We start from the raw sequence: 25,502 nt of genomic DNA, 5'->3' as shown, positions 1-25,502 counted from the left end.
TTTTTCTTCTTCAGCTTCATATGCTGAAACTATATCTTTTCTGAAGTAGAAAAATATAGTTCCTTTTGCATGATTGATAGGAACATCAATACAAAAACTGAAACTTGTTTCTTTCTCAACCAGAATTTATCAGACAAGAGCACTTAAGTATCACATAAGAAGCTCCAGATTGGCAGCTTCTTTCTGTGATCTGTACAGTTCGTTTCTACTATCTGGATACCAGTGGAGGACAAGCCACACGAGCCTGACTCCCTCACGCACTCACACTGCTGTGCTGGTGTCATGGGTAGAGCCCAGAGTCAGAGAACCCAGGCTTGGACCTCAGCCTTTCCTTGCAGGGGTGTCCAACTTTTTGGCATCTCTGCGCCACACTGGAAGAAGAAGAATTGTCTTGCGCCACACATTAAATACACTGTGACACATAATCACAAAGAAATCTCATGATATTTTAAGTAAATTTACAACTTTGTGTTGGGCTTCATTCACAGCCATCCTGGGCCACATGTGGCCTGCAGGCCGTAGGTTGGTCACATTTACGGCTTTGTGACTCACTGCAAGTCTCCTGAGCCCAAAAATCATTTCTTGCCCAAGTCGCTCTGAGTCTCAGGTTCCCTATCTGTCCAATGGGAATGATGATGCCGTGTAAGAATCATGGGCCTGATGTGTAGTGAGCACCTCGCCCATCCATCTGCTTGATAATGTGACAGAGCTGCTGTTACTGTTGCCGTCAGAGTTTCTTGTGATACTCTTGCTTTCAGGAGCACTGTGATAGGTCTGTGGTAGATCTTGTTGATACTGTCTTCCACCTGCTTGCTGTTGCTCTGGATTACTGCCCCAAAACTGGCGGTTTCTGAGTCCCTTGCTGCCACCTTCTAGAGCAAAGCAGGTCTGGCTAGAGAGCCTCACACACTGTCCTGTGGCACCTTCTATTTGGTGGAAGGTGCTCTCACTCCCAGCGTGGAGTGGGGAGCAACCAAGGTGAGAGGGGCCAGTAGGCTCACTTCTACCTGGGAAGGTGTAGGTGGTCTTTTTCCTTCAGAGCTTCCAGAATTAGGCCATCACTCTCCGGAGCACCCATGCCCTCTCCCTCCACCTCCTCCCACAGTAGCAGAGAGAATCCTGATGTGACAGAGCCGGCCAGGGAGGGTTCTGGCCAACGCTCCCCCTTTGTCGTCCCTTAACTGCCAGCTCCTGAGTGCATTGCACTAAATGACATCTAGACAGGTGTGTGAGTCCTACCTGAAGCATGTAAGGACTAAGCATTTACATTATTTTTTTAATTTGATTTTGCTTTTTTTTTAATTACAGTTGACATTTGGTATTATTTTATGTTAGTTCAAGTATGTAGTGCAGTTGTTAGACATTTATGTAATATATGAAGTGATTCCCCCAGTAAGTCTAGTATTTTGAAAGTTAGTTTTGGTCATTCATTTTAAAGTAATGAATCTTTTAGGGATTACTAAGGGTGATACAGACACTTTCCACTATGAAAGGACCTTAAAAATGATAATCATTCAATTAAAGGCTTTATATGTATTTTTTAAGTATTTGGACTTAGATTCTCTACCTGTATCAGGAAAAGCAGGAGCCTAGAGGACTAGACAACCGTTGAGACTTCCCTTCCCAGATTATCCTGACATACACTGGGATCAGCTGCCCATGAGCACTGAGCACCCCTGGCAGTGTGGGGAGCCCCAAGCCTGTCCTGTTGCGTCCCTGCCTGGAGCCTGGTGCTTGCGGGAGGGCCTCTCCCATCTCACCTGTGTGTGTCCTTGGTTTCAGAGCGTCATGAACATGATGCACGTGATCAGCATCCCGTACTCGCTGATGAAGGTGAACCCACTCTCCTGGATCCAGAAGGTCTGCCAGTACAAAGGTGCATCCCAGAGTGGCCTTGGTGTTCCCCCACTATCATGCGTCCCTCTTTTAATGTCTCACAGTCTGATGGTCCACCTATTAATTCCTTCCCCTCTGCTTCTACTTCAGCAAAAGTTGCCTGTGTCAAGTCCAGAGACATGCACTGGGCGTTGGTAGCACACAGGGATCAAAGAGACATCAACCTGTCCTCTCTGCGGATGCTGATCGTAGCCGATGGCGCAAACCCCTGTAAGCGACATTTGCTGCTCAAGAGGGGACGAGCAGGCGCAGGGTTTATTCTGTGCACTTTGGTTTTTCTTTTTCTACTCTTTACCTTAGTTAAAAAGTGGTCTCAGGATAATAACCAAACTGAACTCCTCACTGGCTGAAGGCACCACGGTGTGCCAGAGGAGAACATGGAGCTTCTAGACATGGCCCCGGGATCAAGTTCTGGTTCTTCTATTTCCTGATTCTGTAGGGAATGTCACTTTTTTTTAAATTCTTCTCTTCTTTTAACTTCAAAATGACACCTAAATCATAAGAATTTATGAGGATTAAATGAAATAATCCCAACATGCAGTTACTTGGGATGTAATAAATTCTCAAGAAATAGTAACTATTATTATTTTATGGTCCATACTAGTTTTATAGATTAGGAAATTAATTTGTAATTTTTAATGAAATTTCACTATTAAGTCCTATAGCAAAAATTATCTGGGTAAAGTTAATTAGCAGTTTCAGAGAATACTGTTAATATGAGGTCTGTCCAGAAAGTATCCAGCCATGTACTATGAAAAAGAGACATTTATTGAAGACACAAGAGACAATGTACATAAGAAATGATGCCTCAGTAGGCACCTTGGGACCTCATACAGTTCTCCCAGAGTCTTTTCCACTGTTTAAAACCCTGCAAAATCCTTTGTTGGAATCACCATCAGTTGCCCTGTCGTATTTTCCTGAATCTTATCAGCAGTCTGAAATCTCTTCCCTTTCAAAGGTGATTTTAGTTTTGGGAAAAGCCAGAAGTTGCGGGGCATAAAATCTGGGCTTTAGGGGAGCTGAGTCACCTGGGTGATTTGATTGCACCACAAAACTGCACGAGACGTGATGCATGAGCGGGTACATGGTCATGGGGGACACTGCCAGTGACCAGTTGTCCACAGCTGCCGCCGTTTTTGTCATATTGCATCTCTCAACTGATGAAGAACATTGAGGTGGTACTCCTTATTGTTTGGCCTGGAGGGGGCGTACTCATTTTAGACAACACCTTCCCAATTAAAAAACAGTTAACATGGTCTTGATCTCACTGCAACTTTGCTGCACCTTCTTCGGGTGTGAAGAACCAGGTGACTTTCATTGGGGCGACGGGGCCTTCATTTCCAGACCATAGCTGTAAACTCGGGATTCATCTCCAGCTATGAACTTCTTGAGGAAATCTGGTTCATCAGTAGGGGTTTGAATCAAGTCATTAGCAACTGTAACACGATGTTCCTTCTGCTCTGGTAGCAGAAGGAATTTTGCCACAACACGTTTCATGCCAAAGAACATGGGGTCAAAATCTTGGATACAGTAGTTTTTGGAATCCCCAGATCAACTCCTAGTTCTCACATCATCAGTTGCCAATCTTTGTCAATTGCAGCCCATACACGTTCAACATTCTCAGATGTTCTGCTGGTTGCAGTCCTTCCAGAATGTGGACCACTTTTAATAGATTCTTGACCATCTTTGAAGCATTTGGGCCACACTTTTATTTCTGCTGCACTCATTGCATTGTCCCCCAAAGCCTTTTGAATCATCCAAATAGTTTCTGTGGAGGAATGTTCAAGCTTAATACAAAACTGATGCAAGTTCATTGCTGTACTCAGTCATTTTGAATGGGATGGCCACACAGTACACATGCTCACTCAGTGGTGTCTATCACCCCCACTGACTAGTACAGTGAAGTCGTCACTGTTCATACATGTGCATTCCAATCCACTCTCCTTTGCTGCCAGGTTACGTCAATGTTGCGCAAACCATTCTCATTACATTAACAATGTCTGGGCTTTTTCTGGACGGGCCTCATATACCTTGAGAAATATTTCAGTCAATTGAAATAAAATCCAGCTAGCTTGTTTTTTATGAGACAAGTATGTAAGCTAGAAGCAAAGTGAATGACAGTGAAATGAATGTAAGAAAGTTTGCTTCTGACCATGTCGTAAACTCTGCATTGTGTATATTTATAAATTAAAGCAGTGTGTACTTTCGTAAAGAACATCTGATATGCAAAAGTGGACTTGCAAAACAATAATTAATTAGTACTAGTTTTATAAATGATTCTTCCACTTACAGAATGACTCCAAAAATTGTGAGCTATTTTAACCCATAATTGGTTTTACGCATAACTCTACCGAGCAGCATGTCTTACACGAAGCTCAATTTGTATTAGGAAATCTTTTAGATGATACGTCCCTAGTAGTTATACCTGGGTCTCATCATTCAAGTTAAAGTTTTCTCCATCTAGTTAAGGCAGTGATTTTCAACTGGAGTGTCACAAGAATTTTTAAAACATGTAATATCTGACTATTTAGTCAGGGGCACTGACCTCTTTTCCCTTCGATTGTAAATAAAAAAATGACAACAGCCAAAACAGCAATAGCTATCTGGTGTGAAGGAATCAAAATTTCACCTATTTTTTTTGTCAGATCAGCAAAAAATATATTTTTGGCATGCTGCAGACTTTTAATGATTAGTTTGTGTGTGCCATGAGATCAAAAAGGCTTGAAAATCTCTGAGTGAAGGTTACATTGACCCACACCCTAGAACATCCATATTGAAAAATAGTAAAACAGTCTCAAAGAAGTTGTTAAAGTTCATCATCAGTCAGCAAATGTTTTGATTAAGCATAGAAGTTGTGGGTTTTTTTTTTTAAATTCCTGAGTTCTCTAAGTTTGAGAAAATCATCTTTCCTTGTAACATAAGTGATAAACTGTACTAAGTGAAGTGTGTTTTCTATGCCCCCTAATTCCACATGTGCCTAAATGCTAACTTCAGAAGCATTTCTGATTACGGGATATTTTTAATGAATGACATACATGGGCTTCCACTGTCTGAACATTGTCCCTTCTTTCATTCCAGGGTCTATTTCTTCCTGTGATGCATTTCTCAATGTCTTCCAAAGTAAAGGCCTGCGCCAGGAGGTCATCTGTCCCTGTGCCAGCTCACCAGAGGCACTCACTGTGGCCATTCGGAGGTACAGCCACATAATTTACGTGGACAGCTCGGGGATGGCCGAGATTAAGCTGCTACAGGAGACCTGGGAATCATAGCAGTTAATCTCAGTGAGGGAATAAAGCAGGGCCGGCCTTTTCAAGATGCTGAATGGATTTTTATAATAGGCTAGATTCACTGCAGAGGGAAACAGCCCTCACTCTGACGACTCACTGTAATTCCTGTGTAGGTGGAAAGCACTGGGGTGGGGATGACACCAACATCCTGTGCTTGCAGGGGACCCGCTTTCCTGTTTGCTTGCACCAGGCCCCGTGTAACAAGGAGTGAAATTGAGTCAGTGCTGGGTCAAGGGCAACTTTTGTCGCCTGTGCCCTTTGACATGCAGGTTCTATGTCATCTTCACTTTCTGCCCCCTGAAACCTTACACACACTGCCCTTTAAAAGTCCTGGTTTTCTGAGGTTTGGAGCCACTTGGCAGCTCGTTTGGGGCTTGCCGGTCTGGGGTGAGTGCGGGTGGTGGGTGCTCTGGCTCGGTACCCTGGGTTGTGGGTTGCAGGTCACTACAGCAGCACCTCCACCTCTGAACAGGGTGAGGGCGCACGGGTGTGGGCCTGTGAGAGCTGGCCCTGCCCAGGAGAGCGCTACTGGGAAGGCGTATGACCCTCAGCTCTCCGTCATCCACACTGATGCGAGTGGGGTGGTGGTGCATCATCTAGGTATTTGTAGCTTGTACCATGACTTATTTTTCAGTATCCTTGGATTCTGTCTCTAATTAGGTTTTGTTTCCTGTCACGCAGATGTGCTCCATTGTAAGAAGGGATGACGGGGCTTTCAGGGCACAAAGCACATGAGTTCTGCTCTTGATTATTGAAAGGTTTGGCTTCCCAAAAATATACACTGGAAGAGTGTACCTTAAGTGAGAAACCAGATGCTCTTAGGTATTTGTTAATGTGAAATTAGCCAGACCACCTGACTAACAGGCTAAGAAATCTAAAATGTTTAGAGCGTCAGAAGCAACTTCTAATTTCGATTGAGCCGATATTAAGTCTCCAACATAATGAAAATTGATGAGAAAACACAGTACCACTGACCAGACTCTAATATTTACTTTCTAAGAGATGTCCCTGTGGCCCTGATAACAGTCTTCTGACTTTTCCCTCTGACCTTGGAATGCAGAGCACCTCAGGGTGTGTTAGCAGACTGACTTCCACAGTATTCTTCACATATTAAAGTGTCTCATTTGAACATCCGAGTAGATTCCAGGGAGAGGGAGCCTCTGGAAGCTTGCGAGCAGGAGTCCGTGCCGCTGCCCAGACTGGCCACGTGACCCTGGGCGAGTCCCTTCTCTCCAAGGCCTCAGTTCCTTCACCAAAAAATTTCTGGGACCTTACAGCATTGCCACGGATAATTCACGAAATGAACAGTCCACACATCCAGAAAATTCAGTGTCACAATGAAATGATTTACTTATTTGCTTTTCCTAAAAGTGTACTCTCTGTGCCATTGAGAGGAAGCAGCCTGGATTATGCCAGAGTTGATTGGCAAGAGGGAGAGGGGATAAGTGAAGGATTTTAAATCATTTTTCTATAAAGTTTTTCACATTTAAAAATATTTTCTAAAAATATAATTTTAACATGAAAAAGATTATTTTTAATATTTCTTTAGAGAGAGTAAAAATTCAGTGCCAACAATGGGCAAATTTACTGAGTGCACCTCGTGTGGCCCATGAGGTGCTTCCCACCTGGTCTGCAGGGCTCCAGCCTAAAACCAGACTTCAGGCAGAAAGGCATGGCCCACATCTAGAGTGCCTGTGTGTGGGCCCTGTGCCCAAGGTCTCTCCCTCGTCTGTGGTTCCGACTCCTCCTTCAGTCAACTGTCCTGGCTCTGTCCCCCTGGCGTGTGGTGGCACCCACTGCACTTACAGAGTCGTGACTCGACTCATGTCGGGGGCCTTGCTTTTGAGCTGAGCGGGCTTCTCTGCAGTCCTGGGTGCACATTTGCCTCAGTTTCTCACAGCCTGCCCCCAAACTTGGCCGCCATCACTCCTCTGAGCTCTCACCCCTCGTTTCCCCAGTAACTGGTAGATGAAGCAGAACTAGGACAGGACCAAAACTCCTTGCAAGCACCCCGGGGTGAGGCACCCCGCCAGGAGTTTTATGTCCACGTGGCTCACTGACGGAGACTCCCCAGAACTGGCTCTCTGGCGAGCGGTTAGTGGAGTGTGGTGTTGCTCCTGTGTAAAGCAAGAAGGGGCCATAGAATGTACAGGACAAAAAGGCATGGTGTTAGAATTAAAATTAGATGTGGGTAATAATACGGTCAAAACAAAACAGGCCTCTGGTCGCATCTTTTTATTTCACATTTGTCCCTTTGCCTTGATCACGTTCCTCAGCCTTTCCAAGACAGTCGTCACCTTGTTGAATGATTATGCGTCCGATGTGTTTTTGAGCCATTGAACACTGGTGATTCTGTGAAAGAGCAATCTTTCTAATCAGCTACTGTGCTTTGACTCTGTGTGGAGGTAGATTTAGGTGACAAGGACTTGATTTTTGCAGTGAATATCTTTAGAAGAGAAATGAATGCTAAGCTCTCATTTAGAATCTTTCATTGTCCTTGTTTCTTACATGTTTCTTTCTAAGTTATTTTCAAACATATTTGATGAAAACAGCATTCACAATTGATTTTTATTGAATACTCCTCTCTCTCCAGGCTGTTTTCTGTATCATGTGAATTTAGGTTAAAATTCCCTGTTCCTGGTGCCCACTGAAATGTTGCGACAAACTCTTGTTTGGGGAATCAAGCATTTAAAATCATGCTGTACTTTGTGCTAAGTGCTTCCATTCCTCCCTGAAATACATTGAAGACCTGAAGGGAATTTTCCACATAAAGAGGTCAGAGGCCAGGTTGCTAAGGAAAAAAGCTTTGATTCATTTTATTCACACCATTTTGAGTGCGGGCCAGGAAGCCTCGTCATTCATTGCTCCTCAAGGATTTTGGTGTGAGGACTAAATGGATGCTTTCTTAAATGTCCCTACAAAGTCTGGTGTCGGGAGCATTGCAATCTCACATTTTGTTTACTGCTCATAGGATTTTTTTTTAAAGTCTTAGACTGCTATGTTGTCCTGTTTTATTTCAAAGAAGCAACCCCTTATTAAAGCAAATTTGTGAATGGCCATTTTCCTCCACACAGCTATGTGAGCTTTTATGTCCTTGTGTCCTGTGCTTCCCTATCTTCCCGGATTGGCTTGTTGTACCCTGATGACGAACTTCCAGTAAAGAGCTGGGAGTGGCTGATTGCTCACTTGGCTTTTCATCCACTTAATTAGAAAATGATAATCAGTTATTGTGCATGGTCATTGGTGAAAATAAAACTGGCGATGCATTTCCAGTGCTCATGACATGCAGAGACTTTTGGCCTTTTCTGGAATGTGTATCAATCTTTAATTCTCTTCTCTAAAAAATTGTACATAGATCAGCAAGCTGAATGGTTACGGGAAAGCTGCTCAGGTGGCCAGAGAGCTGTGTGGGGACAGCTGCATGCACTAGTCCAGCTTCACAGGCTGCTCTGAGCTGACCTTCCAGAGCAGACGGCCAGGCCTGATGGGTCGGTGCCCATGGTCACAGCCATTAAGTGTCTTGATGCCACTCGTCTTGTAAGAATGCCTCTCGCTTACAAGGCAGGGAGCGTATTGGAAGGTTGGGGGTGTACAGAGTTGATGGGAACCTCCCGCTTGAAAGTGGGCAAGATGCACAGGTGCTCCGGAGAGCCAGCAGCAGGACCCTGGCCATGGCCTGGGGGGAGCAGTTGGCTGGCACCGGGCTTCCAGGGCAACGCGCCTCCCAGATGTACTGCCCAGGCAGTGTCGGACTGCCGAGACCAGCCCCCTGTCAGCTTCCCCTCGGGGAAAGGCTGCTCTCCAGGAGAAAGTGAGGTCGGGCTAGAATACGACAGACGTTCATCACAGGATGGTTGAGGACTTTAAGAACATGAGTTGGAGAACTTGAAGGAATGTGGGCAGGAGGCATGCCTGCCTTTATATGTGTCCTCTCGTGTGTGCCTCTTCTCATGAGTGTCAGCCAGGCGGTGGCAGGAAGCCACGATGTTCCCTAGTGAAGCCTGCTCTGGCTTCCTGTGTAGCCCGTACTTTCACCCAGGGACCGAATCCACTTTCCTATTTTTAAACCTTCATCGTCCAGGTCAGCGTTTTGTGTTTCCTTCTTCTCTGAAGATTTGTCGTCGAGTAAACAATATTGGAGAAATGTGGATTCATGATGCTTAAAGTCTTCAGTAGAACTCCCTCCCTCAAAAAAGGGCAAATTACAAAAAGAACACACTCTTATTATTTTCTGGCTCCAAGTATCTCCTACATTACTGTGTGGTTTTCTGTTCCCGTCTCTAGAATATAGATGACAGAGTCAATTTTTTTAAAGTTACATCATGATAACGCAGATTGAACTTAAAAAAAACATGTGGCTTAACTACAAAGTATTATTTCAATACCTCGATGCTTTAGCAATGAGTAGGTAATAATTTTATAAAACATGTACATTTTAATATGTAATTAAACCAATAGTTCCAGAGAATAATAAAGATGCCCCTTGCCACCATAACTGCTTTCCACATTGAAAATGTCTAAACTTGTATTTAGAAAGCTGGGAGAAACCCAGGAGCAGAGACACCCAGAGGCTGGCTGTGCGCCGCATGATGCCCGTGTGGCTCTGGCGCAGCCGCCCAGTGACCCAGGGTGAGACAGACTTGACACAGGCTTCAGAATTGAAGTGGATTTTCAGGAATGTTTCTGACCTCTTGAAAAGTCAGACTTGGAGATGTATAACCTTGTTTTTAAAACACAAGAAGATAAAATACATTGTAGCTTTTATCTAAAAATTTAGATAAAATTTTAAAACTTCTTACCACAGAACAGTTTGGAAACGACAATAATCTAAGTGAAAATATGACTTGATCGCGTGCCATTGAAGAGCAAAGTAACTGTGTTACCATGTTGAAATTAAGTTCTCCTGGCTGCTTGCATTTAAGAGTAAGTTCTGCTTTGTTTTGTGTTTGACTGAATTGTGCACAGACGGATTTGCTGGTGGGGATGTGAGCTGTGCAGAGAGCACGCAGCTGGAAGCGGCCCCATCCCTGACTTTCAGGCTGGCTGTCCCAGCCAGTTCCGCCCAAGAGCTTGCCCTTGGTCGTGGAAGAGCCGCCAGGGCAAACAGAACCACAGTCACACACAGCTTGTGTGGTGGCATGATCCTTTTTCTGGCTGAAAAATAAAATAAGTATCCCTAAAAAAATGTGAAAGCTATATACTAAACCACACAGGTGAGACAAGGATGTCAGTGAAAACACTTTTTCTGTTCTATGCAGTTCTTTTTTTTTTTTTTTTTTCTTAAAAGGCATATATTGCTCTTACCAGAGAAAGGGGAGGAAATTACATTAACTCATAACTTGGGGGCATGCTGTTTAAACCCTGTGCCTTTCTCTATTAAAAATCAAGAACGTAACTAAGACCTCAGGTATCTGTTGCAATGGGAGAGTCTTTATCATGCTCTCAAACATTGAATATGGGTACGCCCATGGACTTGACCAGATTTCTGCTGAAATTTGTGTTACAGGAGTGTCCCCCCAAAATACAGTTTCTGTTAAAACGAGGACATGAGCTCAGCTGCCCCCACCCTCCAAAGGGCACTCTCACCAGCGTTCACCATTTAGCAGTGGCCATCCTGCCACAGTGGGAAGGATGAGCCTGGGAAAGGTCACAGGCGGAGGTTGTCCCCAGTCTGCGTTTGTGCATCCGGCCGCCCAGGCTCCTGCCTGGGGCCAGCTTACAGTCGTTCAGAAGAAAGACTCTCTGGGCAGGAGGAGCAGGGCAGCTCCGGAAAGAACCATCTGGGTTCAGAGGGAAGGCCTGACCTCCAGCAGGCAGAAGGCAGAAAGGAGGCCCCTCCCCTCGAGTGGATTGATGGCCCTACTGCTTTTCAGAGGTTTATTTGGCGCTTAGGTGTATTTCCCAGGGAAGCAGAGTTACAGGAGGCACTTTGATGCCACGTGGAGGAGCTCCTGGACCCCAGGAACATGTCACCCTCATGTCCTTCCTGTCCAGGGAGCCTGGCCCAGTGAGTCAGGATCCTGTGGCCTGGACCACATTCTGGCTCTCCATTTGCTTTGCTTTTGCACTTGGTGGCTTTGTAACTTGGCGCAACCTTAACCTTCAGGCCTCAGGGTTTCATCCATAGGAGGAGGAGTACATCAGTGCCCACACCACAGGGTCACACGAGCATCAAATGTGTCAGTATACGCAGAGCTCTGAGGTGTGCCTGGTGCAGAGGGTGAGTTCAGCAGGCGTTAGCGCTGTTATCAATGCTAGCAGTACTGCGATAACATTATGTTTATAATATGTTTATGTATAGATACATATATATGCACACGTGTGTGTACTGTTCTGTAATGCTCTATTACACAGCAATGCTCTAATATGTAAATATTGTTGCTGGAGGAGAGGGAACGTGCAGTTACCCCAGACATAACTCCTTTGCTCTCCACATGTCCCTGAATTGGGAATTACTAGGTTAGAGATTGCCTGTGTAAGGTGAGAGGAGGGGGACCCTTGTTTTCCTGCCAGCAGAGGGCTCAGTGAGTAACCCTGTGGGTGATGTGTGCAGATGTGGCAGCAGTTAGTGGACTAGTCCTGGGATAGAAATCGTCACAACTGCCTGTTATTCACTTGACTTTGTTTATTTCCCATTAATGTGTGTGTGGGCTTCGGCCAGGCCATTTGCTGTCAGTGGCAGCAAACTGTAGATGTGTTGAGATTGATAGCCGCTTTCCTAAAGATGTTCCGCAAGCCTGAGCAGTAGAAGCGTAGCTAATATTTTAGAGGCCGGAAGTAAAGTGACTAGCAAACAGCGGTGCGAACTTTCTGATCGAAGCCGTTCGCCCTCAAGCCTGTTCCTTACGAAGCACCTGCTGAGGCTGATGTGCTCCTTGCTCTCTCATTGTCTTTAATTCTGGTCTTTGTCCCTTTGCTGTCATTGCAGCATTGGCCACACCGAGCTACATACCCGCTTCCTTCTCTAAGTATAAGGACCGCCTCTGTACAGTCCTGGTAATTGCCGTTTATCCCTCCCGTACTTCCCACCCTGTGTGACGTGCAGCTGCATAGTCCCCAGTCACAACTTCATCGTGGGGTTGAGCCTGGAAGGTGACTGGTGGGTCCGTAGCTCTTTTAGCCATTATTTAATTAACTTTTTGATTAGAAAATAACTGTTTTTGAAATCCCCAGGAATTCTGCTTATTGGGATAATTTTTTCACTTTCTCACCTAGTTTTTCTGCTTGGATGTTTTATTCCTAGGAAGGTGTTGATGGAAGCAAAAATCTGACTTGGTTAGTAACTAAGGGAATACAAACTAAAATAACAATGAGGAATGGCACTTCATTCATCAAACTGGGAGCAGCTTTCAGGCTGAATAGCAGTGTTGGCACGAGGGCACAGACAGGCAACTGAGCCCGGGGGTGAAAGCACAGGGTGTGAGGCCAGCCTGAGCTTGCCACCCAGGTCTGCCCCTCAGCTGTGGCCGTACACAGCTCTCTCGCTCCCCTCCTGGCTGTAAATTGGGGGACAGCCGTGTCCCTCTCACAAAGTCGCTGCCAAGAACAGACAAGTTAATGTACCTGAAATGCTGAGAACAGCATACTGCATGTAACCAGTGCATGTACGTGTCTAGTCAATGAAAAAATAATGCATGCTGTTGGCGGGGGTGCAGAGTGATGCAGTCCTTTTGGAAGGTGTCTAGACCTTACTGAATTTTTAATGTACTTTTTTTTATTATTTCATTCCCTTTCTAGGGATGTATCTTACAGAAATATTTCCAGCTGTATAAAAATAAAGTGGGATAAGATAACTGATCATGTGTTCATATTACTGAACACCATCTCATAACTAAGAGAGGTCAGTTAATTGTGTATACAGTTCACATACTACACATGGTCATATATGCACACTCACGTGGAAAGATCTGCAAGGTATATTTAGTGAAAAAGCAGGTTGCGGAAGAATATACATACTGTATATTCTGTGGTCCTGCTTTTCTTTGAATATAAATGTATTTGTGTGTACACATATTTTATATTTTTATATGGAAGTACATATTAAAGAAGCTGGAGCTTCACACGCTGAGGTGGCGGTGGTGGCTGCCCGTGGGTGGGGGCAGAGGGTAAGCTGGAACCCTCGCCTTTTTTGCTGTGTGTCCTTGGCAACGTTGGACTTGCACATACAAGGATGTGCTCATATCATTTGTTTGAAGATTTCCTAAAAAGAAAACTTCGCAGTGAACTAAAAGGTTCTCAGTCTTCTAGGCCAGAGGCTGGGAAAGAACATGGGAGAGTCCAGCTCGGGGCACAGGTCTGGAGACCATCACGGCCACCACTCACACTCGCAGCTGGGCTAATTGTGCCTTAGTTTTCTGATCCGTGACATGGGGGAAGAGTGATGCCCACGTAGTTTTGTGAATTAAGTGATTAACTCTGTGTGAGGCCTCAGGACAATTGGGGACACACAAGTGTCAACTGAGCAAAACTTTATCATCAGGCAGGAGGTGCGGTGGGCTGGCAGGTCTTGCAGAAAAGGCCGGAGGACAGCGCTGGGACTGTGTTGTCTGTGGTGAGGCGGGGTGATGGTGCTGAGCGCTGAGTCCGGGAATTCACGTGATTCTCTTCTGCCTTTTTGCAAATCTGCCAGGACATGAGCCAGGGTCTGAGCTATCTCTAACCAGCCGGGACTCTGTTCAATATGGATTCACAGGGGCAGGGTTTGAAGCAATGTAAGATCAGCGTCACTGGTTGACATTTTAAGTGAGGATATGCAATCTTTTATAATTATCATTTTGTAGACCTGATTGAAAATTTCCTTTAACAAACACAGCTCATAATTTAAGGTGTTTATTACATTTTGGAATCTTGCTTCTCATTCACTGTTAAACGTAGGAAAGCAGGTCTCGCAACTGAGACAACAGACTGCACATTATTGGATCTTAAAAAAAAAAAGACCTTTCCCCCTTCTGGCTGTGTGGTTACCACACACTGGTGTTCTCGAATCTTCCATCCTTGGGCTGTGCCATAGCGCATACAGCCAGCACTTCGCTTTCATGGGGCTTTATAATGCAGCATGTTAGTTTCCCAGGGCTGTGTGCCTTTAAACAACAGGAATCTGTTCCCTCTCAGTTCTAGAGTCTAAAAGGCTGGACTCAGGGTGTCAGCAGGTTGGCTCCTTCTGGGGGCTCTGAGGCAAAATGTGTTCCAGGACTCTCTCCAGCTTCCGGTGGTGCTGGCTGTCCTTGGTGTGCCATGGCTTGTACCTGTCACCCCAGGCTCGGCCTCTGTCATCACAGGGTCTTCCCCCGTGTCTGTGTTTCATGTTTTCCCTCCTTGTAGAACATTGGCCATTGGATTAAGGGCCCACCACCCTACTCCAGGGTGACCTCGTCTGAACTGATTATATCTCCAAAGCCCCTATTTCCCAATAAGGTCATATTCAAAGTTTCAGGGGCTAGAACATGGACATCTTTTGGGGGACACTATTCAACCCACAACAGGTGCTAAGGCTTATGAATTCTGACTCTCACCTGGATCTTTGCCAGGTACAGTCACTGGTGAGGACGTCCTGGTAGCTGGGGGCTCCTCTCCTTCATTTCAAGGCTCTGATGTGTTGGGGTCTTTGGGAAAGAGAATCCGGGGACACTGTGGACTCCTGTGTTCTGAGCCCGTCGTGCCAACACGGCTCCCGTGGCTCTTACTGTTGGGGCACACGCTCTGTGTTAGGTTGGCCCTGCCCTTTTTGATTGTTATAAACAGAATAATTCTATTTCCAGGGTCTTTTATGCTTCTCTTTTTATTAAGATATAAGTAACACATAACATACTTCTTTTTAAAATACGCTAGTTACTTGATTCAAACGAGACCTCCTTTCACAAATTTTAACTTTCACGTTTCCCCATTTATGCTTCTAGGTTCGTGATATTTGGAAGCCAAATAGCAAGCTTCTATTTTTATAGTCCAGCCTTTAGATCCTAAAACTGCATTGAACATTTGTAGATGGAAAATTCCAGAAATAATGTGTTTTTCTAGATTGTGCTTTTACTTAGCTCCCATGGAAGAATGTTTAGTTTGTAGGGATAAAGCCCATGATCTTGGAAACACTCACTTGTTTCCTGATTCAGTCAGACACTTACTGCAGACCCTACCACAGAGGTGAGGGCACGGCCGTGACCAGGAGGCTCAGATGGGCACAGCAGGCCCGGCACAGGCAGGCAGGTGGTCCCCTCTGTGGAGATGGGGGCTGGCAGCAGGTGCATATTCGAGCCGCCCCAAAAGACCATCAGGGGGGAAGTCAGGTGGACATCTATGAAAAGAACTTCCAGGTAGAAGCCCCCAGATGGGGGCAGGCTGGGCACTGGGGGACAGTGAGAGTGGAGATGAGGCCAGGAGGGGTGAGGGTGAACCATGGAGCCCAAAGGCCATGGAGAAGATGGACCGTGGGTACAGTGAAACCGTATATTATCCAAAACGCCATATCCCATGACCATAAAGCACGTTACAGCATGCCTCTCATCCGACAGCGTCCCGAGAACTTCCCGTCCAGAACGGCATAGCATCAGCCTCATTTCCGATCCTCACACGTACAGCTGCTCTTGAGCCTACACCCTGCGCGTCTGAACTTGAGTCTGGATAATGAGCGTGATCTCCATCATTTATACTCCATGCTATCGTTGTGTTCTTAGAACCATCACTCTCCCTTTTTAACCATTTCCCAGACTGGAAAACGTAATCTTGCAGAGGTGGAGACAGAGAACTGAACCAGTTAGTCTAAGGGGGGGTGGGGGGTGGTGTTAAGGGAACGCTGCAATGTCTTCACTTTTCTGAGGTGCTTTTAAAATATTCTAGTGACCCAGAGGAAGAATTAGTGGACACTAACATATCAAAAACAGGGCCCTGGACAAGCTGAGAACCCCAGACGTCTAGCAGCCTTCACGAGTCCTGTGGGACCCAGAGGTGGCTGACTCTGCCTTCTGTGGGCACATATGCTCACGTGCTTATCTGTGCTTCTACGTATTGAGACACAACTGCTCTTACAGGCCCACAGATGACAGCAACCAGCCCCCGGGCCGGGGTGTCCTCTCCATGCACGGGCTGACTTACGGGGTCATCCGGGTGGACTCGGAAGAAAAGCTGTCTGTGCTCACCGTGCAGGACGTCGGCCTGGTGATGCCTGGAGGTGAGTGTCGCCCGGGCCCGCAGACAGTGCGGGAGTGCAGTCAGTACCCTAGCCGTGGCCGGTGGACGGACCAGATATCAAATGCTTCCCTAACAGCATCAGCAGCCCCTCTGGCAGGAGCTCTCGGAATGACGCCTAGCTCCAGTCTCCTCACGTGTTTGTTAAGCTTCATGGTTGGCAGTAGCTGCCCCTCCTGGTCACAGGAAACCCAAAATTTTCAAGAAGCTGAGGACAGGCTTCCATGATATCTTGTGCACGGGAACCTGGGGTCCACCTCCCCTGGGGCTGGTGGGGCTTCTCTGTACCTCCAGCAGCACCTGGCGGCTTCTCCTCTGAGGGTCAGGTTTTCGCTGGTCATCCTGATGCACCACGCAGGGCTGGGTGCTGGCTCAGCTTGTAAGCAGGCCTGTGAAAACTGAGGAATGAGGGTCTGACTATTCAGTGAAGCTTGTTTTAGCAATAGGGCCCTTTTTTAAAAGGCACAGAAGCCATTAACACAAATGAGCAGACAGGAGCCCTGGTTGAAAGGCTCACCCTGCAGGACCCCATGTGCCCCCTACTCCCGGCCCTGTGCTTGGGTGTCTCTTGTGACCTCGTAGAGCTCTAGGAAGTGCGGGGAGACTTCTGTGCTGGAAGGAGAGGGGAGCGCATTCTCTGATTTGCAGAATACCTTTACCTGGCCCCGCTTCTCCTCACATGTCCCCTCTCTCAGGATGCTTGTGAACACTCAGGCCCCGGCAGTGGAGCCGGCTCCCTTTTCAGCATCAGGTTCCACTTGGAATCTGGACCTTTTCCTCCTGATGCGCCCTCCGTGCACAGGAGTGTGGCCTCACCTCACAGGGGACAGTCACGGCCACGCGCAGCACAGCCCCGCAGATACACACATGCATAGCACTGGAAGTAAAGGCACAGCTTCCTCACCACCAGCACGTGCCACAAGCCAGAGGCACACACGTCTGAGTGCTGTAGGTGCGAGGCCCATGTGGACCCTCCCAGGAGCTCCCCTTGTCTGTCTATAAAGAGTCTGTCACCTGGTACCCCTGGTGTCACAGAAACTTTGCTTCAGTCCTCAAACCCTCCACATGCTGTATGTCTCAGGCCCACTGCACACTTTCAGCCTTAGCCAGGCTTCCTGGCTCCTTTTCTTTAAAAAAGTTTTTTTCAAATAAATAATAGATTCCCATGGTCTTAGCCTCAAAAGATTGTTTGTTCAGTGAAAAATCTTTCTGGCAATAACGCTTCCTTTCAGAAATACTCTGGGTCTGTAGGGACACACACACAGTGACATACATATATGTACTTGCTTTTTCTTTTTCTTTTTCTTTTATTAATTTTTTAATATTTATTTTGAGAGAGAAGGGAAGAGAAGGAGAAAGAGTAGGAGAGAAACATCAATGTGTGGTTGCCTTTCACACACCCCCTACTGGGGACCCGGCCTACAACCCAGGCATGTGCCCTGACTGGGAATCAAACTGGCAACCCTTTGGTTCGCAGGCCAGTGCTCAATCCACTGAGCCACACCAGCCAGGGCTCTTTTTTTATTTTCTATGTCACATAATGAGAGAGCACTCTTGGTTTTTCCTCTGTTCAGTGTCACATGACATAGGGCAGCGCCCGCCTGTCTTGCACCTTAGAGCTGGTTTGCAGTGCGTGAAGGGCTCTCCTTCCTTTCCAGGCTGTGGAGTGTACAGTGCTTGTCCGTCTTGTGCTGCCAAATGGGGATGCCGGCAGCAACTCGCCTGTGCTTCGTCTGCACAGGTGTGAGGGTGACCCAATGGAAGAGCTCTAGAAATTGGATTTGTTTCTAGGGTAGATGCCCACGAAACTGATGATATCGTGTCCTCTGGAAAAACTGTAAAGATTAATATCCTACAACCAGTGAGAGATGACCCTCTCTCTTCACTCCTTCCTGCCCAGTGTGTTAGATTTTTTAATTCTTATCTGGTGGGTGGAGAATATTTTGGTATAATTTTATTCTGAATTTTTCTCCCCAAGAGTGAGCTGTACGTCTCCTGTGTTTTGCTGGCTCTGTTTCTGAGACGTGGCAGTTCCTGTTACCTTAACTCCGACCCAGGGTGACGGGGTCAGGCTCTTTCTGGTCAGCTCAGCTGTCACTGACACACACCCCACCTCACTGAGCTGCCAGCTCCCTAACCAGACCCACGGTCTGTGGTGGCCAGTGCAGGGAGCCTGTGTCGTGACAGCTTCGGACGTGCATGCCTCAGATGAGGAGAGCTCAACGTCTTTGAATTACACGCTGTATCCAGTGACCCTCAGGCTTACTCTGTAGTCCTCATGTCTAGGGCAGAAAGGACTACTCCTCTTACATACAATTTACACATTAAAATTAAAGTGATTGGGATGATCTACTGAAGCCACAACTGTGAAATTTGACATTTTGCTGTAACATGAAAAGTCACGACTCACTTAAGGGAAAATGGCTGCCTGGCTCGTCACCTCCCTGTCACACTTGTAGCTTTGCTGCCGACGCTGTTTCTTTTCATTTATGTTTCCATTTGTATTCATTTCTCTCTCTGTCTCCGTCTCCATGTATGTCCCTCTCTGTAACTGTCTCCCTGTCCTTCCCTCTCGTATTTCCTGCCCTCGGTGTTCCACATTCAGCCATCATGTGCTCCGTGAAGCCGGACGGGATCCCTCAGCTGTGCAGAACGGATGAAATCGGGGAGCTCTGCGTGTGTGCGATTGCTACAGGCACATCCTACTACGGCCTCTCCGGCATGACCAAGAACACCTTCGAGGTAGGTCTGGGAGGTGAGCGCCATTGCCAGGAGCACAGACATGAAAGATAAAATGGCAGTTTCTCAAAAAAAATTTCTTATAGTCACTAAAGTGATCTCACTTTCTCCTGCCATTTTTATAGTTTTCAAGAAATTGGGCTTATATTGTTTTCACTTTGTAACGCGTGTTGGAAAAGGGCAAATAACAGTTTCTTTCAAATGGGCCTTTTCAATATATTGCTGTTCTCCCCTTGCCGGTTTACGAAGAGCACCAGGATGGTGGGTGGGTGGAGAAACATGAGCACACACACGGGCACGGCCTCGCTGGTGGGGGAGCCAAGAGCCCCCTTTTGGCCTGTCAGTCTAGGCCCCACTTGGGCAGGCAGGAACAGGTGTGCACACTAAATATCTGTCTCCACAGCGTGAACAGGCAGGTGTGTGTGGGGGGTGGTTATGGTATGCTGTGTGTGCACATACATGTGTGGTGTGTGCAGTGTGTGCACACACGTATGGTGTTAGCACATGCCCACACACTCCTGGCCGTGTGAGTGAGAGGTTGAAGGATGTACTCAGCATTCCGGGAGCTCAGCTGCTCCTCAGCGTTCTCAGAGCTCCTGCCGTTGGCCGTTGGCCATGTGCTGCCTGACCCCAGGAGAAGCACACTTTTGATTACGTTGTGCACAGGGAGGCCTGAGTTGTTTGGGGATGAGTTTCTTAATGCTTAGAACTGTGGTCGTTGACTATAGATTCATGTTTTCAAGACACACCTACATAAAATCCCCATCTCCTTTCCTATGTGATTCACCTGCCAGGTTTGAGGAAAACAGGCGTAGAGTCTGAATACGTGATTTGCTTTGTTCATATCATTTTTAAGTATAGTTCCAATAAGGAAAAATACTCTAATGAATAGGGCTCATTTCACAAGGAGAAGATGTTATTTAAAATGTACCTTGATTCTCCATTAATCACGTTTATGCTGTGGCTTTACAGCAGAAGTAATCAGTGTTTATCAGACCATTGTCATGACCTCTGCATATCGCCTCTCAAGAGGCTTAGAAGCTGTGGAACGGAACCTGGGAGGGCTCTGTGTGTAGACTAGTGGGGCCAACTTGTAAGGTGCTGGGTGGGGGGAGGTGCCTCCCAGGTTCGTGGTGTCTGCTGACAGCAGCTGCCTGGACTGGCTTCCTCGGCCAGGGGGCCAGGGTTCCGGTTAGCAGACACAGCTGGAGAGAAGCAGGCCCGGTGGGCTCCAAGGAGGAGGGAGGAAGACAGGCCTCGCTGGGCACTCACAGCTCATGCTCCCCCAGGTGTTCCCGGTGACGAGCTCCGGGGCCCCGGTCAGCGAGTACCCCTTCGTGAGGACAGGTCTGCTGGGCTTCGTTGGCCCTGGAGGGCTCGTCTTTGTGGTGGGCAAGATGGATGGGCTTATGGTGGTCAGTGGACGCAGACATAACGCCGATGACATCGTAGCCACAGCACTGGCCGTGGAGCCCATGAAGTTTGTCTACAGGGGAAGGTGAGTGCACCCTCTGTGAATTAAGCACACAGTTTACTGTGGATTACAGTTTTTATATAAAATTGCATAAATTCCTTAAACCAACGGGACTCAGTTTACTTTTATGTAAAATGAAGCAACTGGACTCACTGACCTTTGTGATTCCATCTAGTTCTAAATGTCCAATTTTACAGAAATTTCCTGATCCCATAAATATATATTCATTAACTTTCCCTCTAAGTAACATAAAAATATCCATTTGAGAAATCTATTTCAAAAGATAACAGATGAGCAACAAATTTGCACAGGCAACTGGCTCTCACAACTTCCCTCCCCCTGATTGTATCCCTGCCTTGTTTGGAATGGGGTAAATACTAGCGATTACAGCCCCTGCATTTTCTGCTAATTTGAAGAAAGCCATAAACTTCTTTAGGACCTTGTGTTGGAAGCTAACAGAGTGGGAGAGATAGGTGACTTGGATGAAGCATTTCCACCTTTGAATTATTCTTCCTACAGCCTCCATGAAAAGGGGCATTGGGTGTCCAAGTTGCCACAATCCTGTGCTTACATGGGACACTGACATGTGTCTAGAAGAAAACTGTTACGTCACAAATGCAAAATTTGTACTCATTTGGAGGATATTGCTTCACAGGTGCAAACTCAAGATGTGAATGGAGTGGTTTTCTAAATTTCAGCGGTCCTGACAGTCGCACCGAACTCCTCTGGTTGGTGCTGAGAGGTAGGGAAGTTGTCATCAAGCCTGCAGGCGGCCTCAGGAGGAATACGGGCGATTCCGCCTCGCAGCTTCATCAGGCTCTCAGAGCTGCACTTACTAAGAAAAATGCACAAGATTCTGTTATGGTCAATCCTTGGCGCTGCGATCCCCTGAATCTATAACCAGTGGCTGTAAAACTCCTTAATTGCAGACTGGTCCTCCTGCAGGCATCTCCGGCGTATGCTCACCGTGCCCTCCCTCTGTCCCTGCAGAATAGCTGTGTTCTCAGTGACCGTCCTGCATGATGAGAGGATAGTGATCGTGGCTGAGCAGCGGCCCGACTCCACGGAGGAGGACAGCTTCCAGTGGATGAGCCGGGTGCTCCAGGTAGCCCTTTTCTTGCCCTGCAGCTCCACCCTTCTCCCAAAATGGCTCAAGGCAGCTGTGTAGCATTTGTTAGGATGTGGCCAACCCCCATCAACTGTGCTTCTGTCCCTGATTGTCACTCCATTTGATCAGAAATGGCATCAACACTGAAACTTAGAGTTGCATTCCAGGAAAGTGGCTGTTAGACCGAGGTCAGTGATCAAGGGGTTGTGAAACTGGCTCCTGCTTGCTGTGCTTGTGGGGAGCAAGCATAGATCTTGAGCGTGTATTTTCTTTTCTCCAAACTTCCCTTCTTAGTGTGTGTGGTAGCCCACAATTCCTCTGTGATGGTTCAGTGACACGGATCCCAGCCCACGGGATCCATGTGTTCTGGCTGCAGTGGAAAAATTCACATGGACTATAGAAATCCTGTGGGAAAAAAGAGATGGCATGGCCACTCTCTGAGTGAGGGACAGCAAGAGGGCCAAAGGGCTGGAGAGCCCGACCCCGCCTGGACAGGCTTTTGTTGCTTTTCTGGGCACATTACATCGAGGATGGTCCTCATTTACTATGCACAGGTTCGCAGTAGGTGATTACCTTTTACAGATAACAAAGGAAAGAATGTCACTAATTACTTCAAAGAGAAGGATGTTACAGATCAAGGGGAAAAGTGGTTGAACTGGTCACACTCCATACTTGGGAGGTTTAACACAGACTTTAGGAAGTTAAAGATACTCAGTAAACATTTGCTGCCTCAATCCAGGGTGAGGGAGTTTTAGCAAAAAGCAAGCCTCATAGCAGCCTAGGTACAATGCAGGCCTGAATCCCCACAGGAGAACCTGTCCATGGGTGTGGGTCCTGTGTGCCGGACCTCACACCCACTGGCTTTTCCGTGTGGGGGCTGGGCCACATTTCCCAGGCGTGGAACGGTTCCCTATAGTTCAGCCTGATGAGGCTTGGCAAGGCAGCCCCCCTCTTCCCTTGGCACCTTCCCACAGGCCGCACCGCTGTGCTGCTCGTGCTCCCCGTGCTGTGAACGGTATTCTTCATGGTCTGCACATGTGCTTCATGTCTCTTCACAGTACCTGTTCTAACACAGTCCCCTCCTGTGACTTCCAGGCGATCGACAGCATCCATCAAGTTGGGGTTTATTGTTTGGCCTTGGTTCCTGCAAACACCCTCCCCAAAACCCCACTTGGTGGGATCCATTTGTCAGAAACGAAGCAGCTTTTTCTGGAGGGCTCGCTTCACCCCTGCAATGTCCTGATGTGCCCTCACACTTGCGTCACAAACCTGCCTAAACCTCGACAGAAACAGCCAGGTATGTCCAACGTCCAGAGGGTTTGTGCAGAGTCTCAGATGGGCCTCTGCAGCCAGCGGTGTTGGTGCCACACTCACTGGGCCTCATGAACGGGGGAAATTCTCAGCTGTTCTCCCCCACTCTGAGTCTCCACTCCTACAGGAGTGGAGCTGCTCGCCGTAAGTGCTGTTTTCTACTGGAGGATGGGGTGGACATGGGGCTCTGCCAGGCCAGTGGGCTCCACTCAGAGCAGGCATGTGTGGGACATCCGGAGGGAGGGAGGCGCCAGTGTCCTGACCGTCCTTAGTTGGGAGTCAGGACTCCATCTGCGGTGGCCTCGGTGAGGCACAGAGCCTCTCAGGGGCATGGTTTCCTTGCACACAAATGAGAATTGTGCTTCCTTACGTGTTTCATGAGTTAATTTAGGGGTCAAAGCTGCTAACACGTGGGAAAGCACTTTGAAGTCTGTGAAGAGTTCTGCAAACCCGTTGGTGATGTCCTGAGAGTGAACATTTGCCTGGTGCTCCTCAGCTGGGGGGACACATGATGATTTGTCATCTGACTTGCTCCTCCAGGAAACAAAATCGATCATGCTCTTCAGGGTGGCACAGTTAGTAGTGAAAGGAAATTTATCTCAAGTGTGCATCACGAGGGAGCAAATCTGCCAGTGTAGTCAGGAGGTCCCGGTCTCCAGGCTGGGAAATGCACACAGGCATCAGAGGACCAGAGCTCTGACTGGGCTGATGGAATGTATAGTGTGTTGCACGTATTAACTCCATCTCTCAGAGCACCAGGAGGTGGCGCTCTCTTGTCTCCTTTTACAAATGAGGAAAATGCACCACCCATAGCTACCGGGCCAGAGTATGCTAGAGACAGACTGACCTAGACCCAGTGGCCATTTGCTCCACCCTACAGAGTAGCTGTGGGGGCAGAGTTCTTGGTGAGGCAGCTACAGGCGGTGGGGTCATCACAGGGCACATACCCTGTGGTAAACGTAGGGACCATCTGCCCCCAAGGCTCACTCCCCAAGAGTGAGACCAGATGAGGTGGCTGGGGCAGGCGTGGTTGCCAGGGGAGAAAAGTGGTTTTCTCACAAGTTGAAAGAGGTCAGAACTTGAATCCAGGTCTGTGACTCTGTGTCCCTCTGTCCCATGCCGTTACTGTCCCTACAGCACGAAGATGTCTGTATAGCAGTCAGAATGTAGCTTCCACATTGTGGTAGTTTGCTCTCTCCTAGTATAAGGTGATTCTCTAAAACAGCCTAGAAAGACAGCTTTTTGCTTTCTGAGCCCATCGGGTTTGCAGTCATCACTGTTCTTTTGTTTTTGTTCTAATTCCATCTGGTTAATTATTTTCTTACATTCTAGATTTCCTTAACTAATATTCCTCCCCATTTTTTTCCTCTCTCCTTCTTTGTTTCTCTCAATCCCTGATTTATAAGATTACTGTAGCAAAATGTAGAGTGGCACTGGCCGAAGTGTTCATTCTTTAAATTCTTGCCACCTAGCATGTGCCCTGACCCAGAATTGAAGGGCGCCCAGGCTTTAAGTAGGGGGCCTCTGAAAACACAAAGCATCACCCTTCAGCGAGCATAACCACTGGATGCCAGGTCACTCCTATGTCTCAAGGCATGGACTGCATTGGGGATGCTGTCTGGTCGTGGTTGTTTTGTTGGCGGGTGGGGGGCAGTCAGGATTCCCCAGGGTCCTCATGCACTCTGAGTGACTGGCGCATGTCTGTCCTGCTCACCTTCACTCATCAGCAGCCAATCCTTGACCCACTGTCCCCGGTGCACAGGTGTAGAGGAGGTCACGGCGGTCTGCAGGTCAGCAGTGTGACAGCAGAATCAGGACAGATATCTGTGGAGGGGGGTGGTTTGCAAATACGTATGATTCCAGAGGGACAGGGCACAGCTCACCTGCCAGATGTCAAGGACCCCGAAAGGAGAAACATGGCCAAGGAGAAAGACCAGGGTGCTCCACTCTAAGAGCTGTGGGGAGGGCCTTCTTCCTCAAGGGGAGTGAAGGAAAGGTGACTAGGAAGATTCGGGACCGCTTTAACCCTGCAGTGTGGTACATGGGGCTTATGGCTACTGATAAATGTGAAGAAAAGAATTTTTATCGATATTTTATATCCCACCTGTTCTTATTCAATATTGAGAGGTTATTAATTCTATGTCTTTAAAAAGTTATTTTTAAACAAACACGAAATAGCAGCTGTGAGGTGCCAGCTGTTGTCCCTACCTTTATTGATGTCCTATGATGTCCCTTAGGTGACATTTCCCTGAGGACTCAGTTTCCATGAATGCAGGAAGGGATATGGATAAGGTAATTTCTATGGCCTCCTTGGAATAAACATTTGTGACTCCAAACAAGTGCCCGGCAGCCAAAGAAAACATGTGAAAAAATTGTGAGGCCATTTACTCATAGGGTTTTGCTAGATGCTTGAAACAGAACCCCTGAAGTTTAAATCATTTGTAGATACTCCAATTGCCTTTAACTGAATGAATGTGTATTTACTCAGCTAACAACACTGTTACTGTGA

At 47.2% G+C, this 25,502-nt stretch overlaps 1 protein-coding gene across 5 annotated transcripts in view; it reads left to right on the top strand.

The window, feature by feature from the left end:
• DIP2C (disco interacting protein 2 homolog C) overlaps positions 1-25,502 on the top strand; it is a 433,581-nt gene that overhangs the window by 306,725 nt on the left and 101,354 nt on the right. For all 5 annotated transcript variants that reach the window (XM_053922090.1, XM_053922089.1, XM_053922088.1 and 2 more), the window contains 8 exons: positions 1,783-1,876; positions 1,987-2,106; positions 4,975-5,089; positions 16,205-16,344; positions 18,967-19,103; positions 20,390-20,598; positions 21,565-21,679; positions 22,778-22,979. In XM_053922090.1, coding sequence (XP_053778065.1) covers positions 1,783-1,876; positions 1,987-2,106; positions 4,975-5,089; positions 16,205-16,344; positions 18,967-19,103; positions 20,390-20,598; positions 21,565-21,679; positions 22,778-22,979 — 1,132 coding nt within the window. The remainder of the gene's footprint in view (positions 1-1,782; positions 1,877-1,986; positions 2,107-4,974; positions 5,090-16,204; positions 16,345-18,966; positions 19,104-20,389; positions 20,599-21,564; positions 21,680-22,777; positions 22,980-25,502) is intronic.

Source organism: Desmodus rotundus, chromosome 4 (assembly GCF_022682495.2).
Source record: "Desmodus rotundus isolate HL8 chromosome 4, HLdesRot8A.1, whole genome shotgun sequence".
Classification (NCBI taxonomy): domain Eukaryota; kingdom Metazoa; phylum Chordata; class Mammalia; order Chiroptera; family Phyllostomidae; genus Desmodus; species Desmodus rotundus.
Note: the sequence above shows the minus strand (reverse complement) of the source record. Positions and strands in the feature narration are given on the sequence as shown.